The 7225-nt window shown below is 50.4% G+C and overlaps 1 protein-coding gene across 4 annotated transcripts; it reads left to right on the forward strand.

Moving 5' to 3' along the window:
• Positions 1-291: 291 nt before the first annotated feature.
• LOC105469112 (ribosomal protein L38) lies at positions 292-6455 on the forward strand. Of its 4 annotated transcripts, none has more exons than XM_011719705.2 (5): positions 292-396; positions 601-641; positions 812-872; positions 5803-5925; positions 6384-6455. In XM_011719705.2, the coding sequence occupies exons 2-5, from the start codon at positions 639-641 to the stop codon at positions 6407-6409; spliced, it is 213 nt and encodes a 70-aa protein (XP_011718007.1). In that variant the 5' UTR covers positions 292-396; positions 601-638; the 3' UTR covers positions 6410-6455. The 4 variants fall into 4 exon arrangements, with proteins under 4 accessions (XP_011718007.1, XP_011718004.1, XP_011718006.1 ...); XM_011719702.3 differs by having other exon boundaries at positions 312-420; XM_011719704.2 differs by having other exon boundaries at positions 344-429.
• The last annotated feature ends 770 nt before the right edge of the window (positions 6456-7225 follow it).

Below are 7225 nucleotides of genomic sequence, written 5' to 3' on the forward strand. Positions count from 1 at the left end.
CACAGGTCCAGTGAAAGCCGTGGAGAATAAGCGTTAGCTCTTCGAACTGAATCTGAACTAAAACCCAGCAAAGCCAGGCTAGGGTTGGGAGGTTGCGAGGGAAGACAGGAAGTGTGGATGGGGAAGAGGCGGGGGTCATAGAAGGAAGAGATGGGGAGCAGTGGGAGGAGGGAGTCGGAGGGAGGGCGGCAGCCAGGATGGTCCATTCCATTCTTGGAGCTGCACTGTTGAGCTCGACCACGAGGGGGCAGGGCTGCTGAAATTGGAAGTGCCAACGCCTACATGAGTCTTGACCCTCGGCAGGCACCGTATCCAGTTTCCTCCGTTGGGAGGGTTTAACTGCCCGGAAACGGAAGTCTCGTCCTTTTTCGTTCTTTTACTAGGTCGCTGCTGGCTGTGAGTGTCTAGAGTGGTACGCGGGTGAGAAGGGTAATCTGGGGCAATCCACGGCCAGGTGAAATCTGGGGACCCCAGGTCCACGTGGAGGGTGTCGGGGAGGAAAAGGGAGTGCGATGGGGGCGATATTTCGGGGGAGGGCGGGAAAGCGGGGTTGACTGCCATCCCCCGCGCCGTGTTAACGCCAAGGACTGTTTGCTGCAGGTCCCGGTCCGCGCCAGCCCCCTGCGCGCCTTGTCGCCATGGTGAGTACGGTCCTTGCCTGGCGCCTTCCCGGTGTGGGTTCGTGGGATCCGGGGCGAGGGCGAGAGAGCCTCCCCAGGGCCTCCGGAGGCCGGGAGGAGCTGGTGGACTGCACCGTCACCGGAAGACGTGTATCTTTGCTGTCTGTTTACCCGCTTCCTTTGTGTTGCAGCCTCGGAAAATTGAGGAAATCAAGGACTTTCTGCTCACAGCCCGACGAAAGGATGCCAAATGTAAGTGGTTGCTCCGAAGGTTCAAGATGACCGGTGCCTACCCTGCCACCGCTCCGGTAGCGTCTTCCCCGGAATGGCTGGCAGGAGGCGGGTTAGGCTGTCTGGGTGTGTGCCTGGCCCTCTGGGACCAGTGGTTTCATCGTATTTCCCATGAGAAAGACCTGTGTGGGGCACGTTGAGGCCCTGGAATTCTAGGACCATCTTAGCTAATTGCGAGCATCTCAGGCTGCCCGGAGTTCAGTTTTCTTTTGTATAATACACCAAATTTCTGCAGTTGTGCAAAATCTTAACACAAAACCCATTTTGTAATGAAGTGCTGGATATTTGCATGTAATGTGTTGAGCACGGCACACTGTGCAATATAGTCGTTTATATCGTGATCCTGTGGTCGATGGCCAGTGTCAGAAAGTGTCATACTTATCTAGCCCAGAAAAAGATTTTTAAAAAAAAATTTTTTTTTTTTTTTTTGAGACAGTATGGCTCTGTGGCCCAGGCTGGATTGCAGTGGTGCGATCTTGGCTCACTGCAGTTGCCGCCTCCCACGTTCAAGCGATTCTCCTGCCTCAGTGTAGCTGGGATTACAGGCACGCGCCACCGCGCCTAGCTAATTTTTGTGTTTTTAGTAGTGACGGTGTTTAACCACGTTGGCCAGGCTGGTCTCGAACTCCTAACCTCAGGTGATCCACCTGCCTCCATCTCCCAGAGTGCTGGGCTTACCACGTTGGTCAGGCTGGTCTCGAACTCCTAACCTCAGGTGATCCACCTGCCTCCACCTCCCAGAGTGCTGGGCTTACAGGCGTGAGCCACTGCGCCCAGCCAAGATCAAAGTTTGAAGCAGGGCTTCTACTGAATGCACATCGCATTCCCACCATTGTAAAGTCACAAAGGTTAAGTTGGACTGTGGTGAGTCTGCTCCCAGCTTGTACATACAGGGGAAAGAAGGTGATTCATGAAAATCCTTAAACAGCAGATTTTCGATGGATAGGTGCCCATCTCTGCTACCCACTTAAAGTTTTACACCAAGTGTGAGAGAGGTAGTTGTGTTATCCCTTTGTGATACTTGAAGATTTGGGGGCTTGTGTTTTTGTGTTTGATAGGTCTTGAGTTATGTTACTTTAACCCAGAGTCATATTTTTTCAGCTGTATGAAAGAGAATCAGGTCACATGTGGAAGTGGGGTTGCATGGGACAGGCCTGTTAAGGTGGGCGAAGACACCAGCTAATGCTCCGTGCCAGTGATGGTGCCAGATGGTGGTTGGTGTACAGGGAGAGCCTTTCAGTGAGTTGGGGGTAGGCAGGGATGGGGGTCATATTTGTGTCCCCATCACCCAAAACAGGCTGTCACCTTTGAGGTGGTGACCACCTGTGGGAACAAATAGCATCTGGTGGGAATGATGTCTGTTTACCAGTGTTTTGTATAAAGAGATGAGGTGATCAGGTTAGTTTTATTTCAGGCCGTATGGGGTCACTGCCTAGTTCAAAGCCCAACTCTACCAGTAGATAACTTACCCTTCTGAGCAAGTTAAACATGACACCACCCTTTGCTTGTGTTTAAAAAGGGTGGTGGTCCAGGCGTGATGGCTCATGCCTATAATTCCAGCACTTTGGGAGGCCAAAGCGGGCAGATCGTTTGAACCAAGAGTTCAAGACCAATCTGGGCAACATGGCAAAACCCCATTTCTACCAAAAATTTAAAAATTAACCGGTCATGGTGGCACACGCCTGCAGTCCCAGCTACTCAGGAGTCCCAGCTACTCTCCTGAGGCAGGAGAATCAGTTGGACCTGGGAGGTGGAGGTTGCAGTGAGCTGAGATCGTCCCACTGCACTCCATCCTGGGTGACAGAGCGAGACTGTCTCTCACAAAAAATTGGGAACCTGGATTTTAGATGATGCAGCTTTAAAGGTAGGGGTCACAGTCCCCTGGAGATAGTAAAGTGTCAGTAGCTGTTGAAAAAACTTTTGAAATTGTTATATTAATTTTTAATGTGTAATAGGCGTAGCATAAAATTCACCATTTATACTGGGTATGGTGGTTCCCATCTGTAATCCCAGCACTTTGGGAGGCTGAGGCAGATGGATGAGACTAGCCTGGGCATCATAGTGAGACCCTGTCTTTACAAAAGAAAAAAGTTAGCCAGGCATGTGCCTGTGGTCTTAGCTACTCAGGAGGCTGAGGTAGCGATTGCTTGAACCCAGGAGATTGAGGCTGCAGTGGGCCGTGATTATGCTGCTGCACTCCTGGCTGGACCACAAAGCATAATTGTACAGTTCAGTGGCATTCAGTAAATTCACATTGTTGGGAAGCTGCCACCATCACCACCCATCTCCAGAACTTTCATCTTCCCAAACTGAAACTCCCTCTGTTAAACACCAGCTCCCAATTCTTCCCAGTCCCTGGCAACCAGCTTCCAGTTTGTCCCTGAATGTGACTGCTCTGGATACCCCATACAAGTGGAGTCTGCTATTGCATATTTGACCTTTTGTGGCTGGCTTCTTTCTCTTCAGAGTTCTCTAGCATGTGTCAGCATTGCCTTCTTTTTCTTTTTTTTGAGGTGGAGTCTCACTCTGTCGCCCAGGCTGGAGTGCAGTGGTGCAATTTTGGCTCACCTCAGGCTCCGCCTCCCGGGTTAACACCATTCTCCTGCCTCTGCCTCCTGAGTAGCTGGGACTACAGGTGCCCACCACCATGCCCGGCTAATTTTTTTTTTTTTTTTTTTTTTTTTTTTTTTAAGTAGAGACGGGGTTTCACTGAGTTAGCCAGGATGGCCTTGATCTCCTGACCTCATGATCCGCCCGCCTCGGCCTCCCAAAGTGCTGGGATTACAGGTGTGAGCCACTACACCCAGACCGAGTTTTCCATTGTGGGAGGCCACGGTTTGTTTATCTGTCTATTGATGGACATTGGGTTGCTTCTGCATTTTCGCTATTGTGAATAATGCTCTGAACATGGGTGTGCGAATATTTCTTCTGTGGTTGCTGTCTGTTCTTCAGGGTATATATCTAGAAATGGAATTGGAGTGCTATGGCGGGATCATGGCTCGCTGCAATCTCTGCCTCCCATGTTCAAGTGATTCTCCTGCCTCAGCCTCCCCAGTAGCTGGGATTACAGGCACCCGGCTAATTTTTCTATTTTTTAGGAGAGGACGGAGTTTCACAGTGTTGGTCAGGCTGGTCTCGAACTCCTGACCTCAGATGATCTGCCTCCCCCGGCCTCCCAAAGTGCTGGGATTATACAGGCGTGAGCCGCTGCGCCCAACTGAGTAACCATTTTGAAGAGCTCCAGATGTTGTGCAAGTGGTGTTCAGCTTAGTTCAGTTGCTAGGGTCAGTGTTACACTGAAATGGGTTAGTTTGGATAGATACCCAGGTGCCTGGATGTATTAAGAACAAGAGCCCAGGCACCTCATGCCTTAGCAGGCTCTGAGTCACAGTGCTGCTTCCTCTGATGTGCCCATTCCCATAGCAGTTACTGGCAGAAATGGAGTTGCAGCTGGGCACGGTGTCTCACACCTGTAATCCCAGCACTTTGGGAGGCCGAGGCGGGCAGATCACGAGGTCAGGAGATCGAGACCATCCTGGTGAACACGGTGAAACCCTATCTCTACTGAAAATACAAAAAAATTAGCCAGGTGCGGTGGCGGGCGCCTGTAGTCCCAGCTTCTCGGGAGTCTGAGGCAGGAGAATGGTGTGAACCCGGGAGGCGGAGCTTGCGGTGAGCCAAGATCACGCCACTGCACTCCAGCCTGGGCAACAGAGCGAGACTCCGTCTCAAAAAAAAAAAGGAGGAAAGAAATGGAGTTGCAGAATTGCGAGGACAAGATTGTCTTGTGCTGCATCTGTCCACGTCCTTGCATTGGTGCGCTAGAGCCTGTGTTCGGCCCTCAGCCACCTTTTTCTTGATGGGCACATCACTGCTATTACAACAATTCCTGGGAGTGTCTGGGCAGTTTTTAAAGTGGTTAGAACATGGCATTTGGCGAGTACGTGGAGTGGTAACTACTCCCTGGAAGGGGTTGTCTCGCAGCAGCCAGATGGCAATGCATTGACACTGCTAGTACATAACCGGAGTGGTGCACAATTCAGACCCCACGCAGCTGAACTTGAGGTACATGTTAGAGCTGTTTCTGGTCTGAGCTGTGATCCTGAGATAGAACTTGGCAGCAGGAAAGAACCCAGAAAATGGATTCCACATAAATTCAAGGAAAGGCCTGGGTGCGCATTGTGTGCAGTGGCTGGAGGCATCCTGAAGCACAAGCTCTGTCTTACTGGCCCAGAACGTCATCTCAGATGCGGAGACGTGATTTCCAGGAGTGGAGTGTTGAAAAGCGCTCAGTCCCAGCAGACGGCCCATCTCCTTTATCGATGCTTCCATCCTTTTTAAAAAAGATAATAGGCTGGGCGTGGTGGCTCATGCCTGTAATCCCAGCATTTTGGGAGGCCAAGGCTGGCGGATCACGAGGTCAAGAGATCAAGACCATCCTGGCCAACATGGTGAAGCCTCATCTCTACTAAAAATGCAAAAAATTGGCTGGGTGTGGTGGCGCACCCCTGTAATCCCAGCTACTCCAGGAGGCTGAAGCAGGAGAATTGCTTGAACCTGGGAGGCGGAAGTTGCAGGGAGCCAGATTGCGCCATTGCACTCCAGCCTGGCAACAGAGCGAGACTCTGTCTCAAAAAAAAAAAAAGTAGAGATAAGAAAGATAGTAAGGTTGATAGAGGATGTTCTACAATGCTGTGTTCAGTGTACCCAATAAAAGTTCGAAGTTGCAGGAATGGGTAATAGTGTTTTCTGTTTGTGCAGAGGGGCAGTGCTGGAGGTGGGTGCTGACTGTCCCTTGCGTGCTGCTGACTGCTTGAGTATATTTGCATGTGGACTGTGTCACATTTGTTTTTTGTGATACAATTTAATTCCTGATTCTGGTCTCCGGTAGCTGTCAAGATCAAGAAAAATAAGGACAATGTGAAGTTTAAAGTTCGATGCAGCAGATACCTTTACACCCTGGTCATCACTGACAAAGAGAAGGCAGAGAAACTGAAGCAGTCCCTGCCCCCTGGTGAGTGAGCCTGAAGTCACTTCAGGGGCGGGTGGGGTTTGGGAGGTTGCTATGTGTGGCCGTCTTGTATCTTGTTTTGAATCCCTCCCAGATTTCAGAGCCCATTTTATGGTCTTAACAATCTGCTCTTGCTCTTGGGAGTGTGAGGAATAGTTGTGATTCTCAGATTATATACAGTAGCAGAAATCCTTTCCTTAGCCAGAAGAGAGGTTAGAGCTCATTTAGTGCTGTTCATGTCCTTCGAGGCTGGTGCTGGTACCGATAATCCCCATTTTTTACAGGGAACAGATTGAATATAATAGACCAAGTCGTTTTATCAGACACTAAACCAAAACTTCCCTGGTGGATCTAATTTCTGAACCTTGTGTGCTCTCTTTAGCTTAAGTACAAAATCTAGACAAGCAGCAGCAACTCAGATGTGTCTTGTGGATGGCTTACTTTTGTCTCTTTTCCTCTAGGTTTGGCAGTGAAGGAACTGAAATGAACCAGACACACTGATTTTAAGTGTATTAAAATACTAAAAATCCTAAGTGTCTTTCGTCTTTGAGGATGGGAAAGGAAAATATGCTACCTGGTAGTAGCTTCCGGTGGGAACAGGACACGGGTCCTGTTGCTGCCTCCCTGCATCCTGATCTTTTTTTGAGACGGAGTCTTGCTCTGCCGCCCAGGCTGGAGCACAGTGGCACGATCTCAGCTCACTACCACCTCCACCTCCTGGGTTCAAGCGATTCTCCTGCCTCAGCCTCCCGAGTAGCTGGGATTGTAGGCATGCATCACCACGCCAGGCTGATTTTTGTGTTTTTAGTAGAGACAGGGTTTCACTGCCCGCCTCAGCCTCCCAGAGTGCTGGGATTACAGGCATGAGCCTCCGTGCCCAGCACATCCCTCATCTTGAACATGATCTCAGTGGGCAAATGAGGCCATCTGTTTTCAGCCCAAGTTTGAAAATAAGGAGATGTGGGGAGGCCGTGATGGAAACAGCACGTGGGGTTAAACATACTGGCAGATGTGGGAGTGACGGTGGGGCATGCCGTTAAAACAGGTCCCAAAATGGGTGCAACATGGTGTAGCACATCTGCCACTCGCTAACTTGACTGACTGGAAGAAATGACTACACTTTTGCCCGTTTCCTCAGTTGCAAAACAGCCACATTAACACCTCTTTCATTGGCTTGCTGTAAGGGTACTGGGATGTGGGGGGACACGGTGGAGGGAGGTGCGCGGGTCGGGGTGGCCACCAGGTGGTGCTGTGCCACAGCAGACAGCCCCACTGGAACTGAGTCTGCCTTTTAAAGTGTGGT

This window comes from Macaca nemestrina, chromosome 17, assembly GCF_043159975.1.
Source record: "Macaca nemestrina isolate mMacNem1 chromosome 17, mMacNem.hap1, whole genome shotgun sequence".
Lineage (NCBI taxonomy): Eukaryota > Metazoa > Chordata > Mammalia > Primates > Cercopithecidae > Macaca > Macaca nemestrina.

Bases quoted from the DNA above. Each gene is read 5' to 3' on its own strand.
- LOC105469112 (XM_011719705.2), top strand. The intron at 873-5,802 runs GTAAGTGGTTGC...GGTCTCCGGTAG, and splicing joins CCGACGAAAGGATGCCAAAT to CTGTCAAGATCAAGAAAAAT. The intron at 5,926-6,383 runs GTGAGTGAGCCT...CTTTTCCTCTAG, and splicing joins GAAGCAGTCCCTGCCCCCTG to GTTTGGCAGTGAAGGAACTG.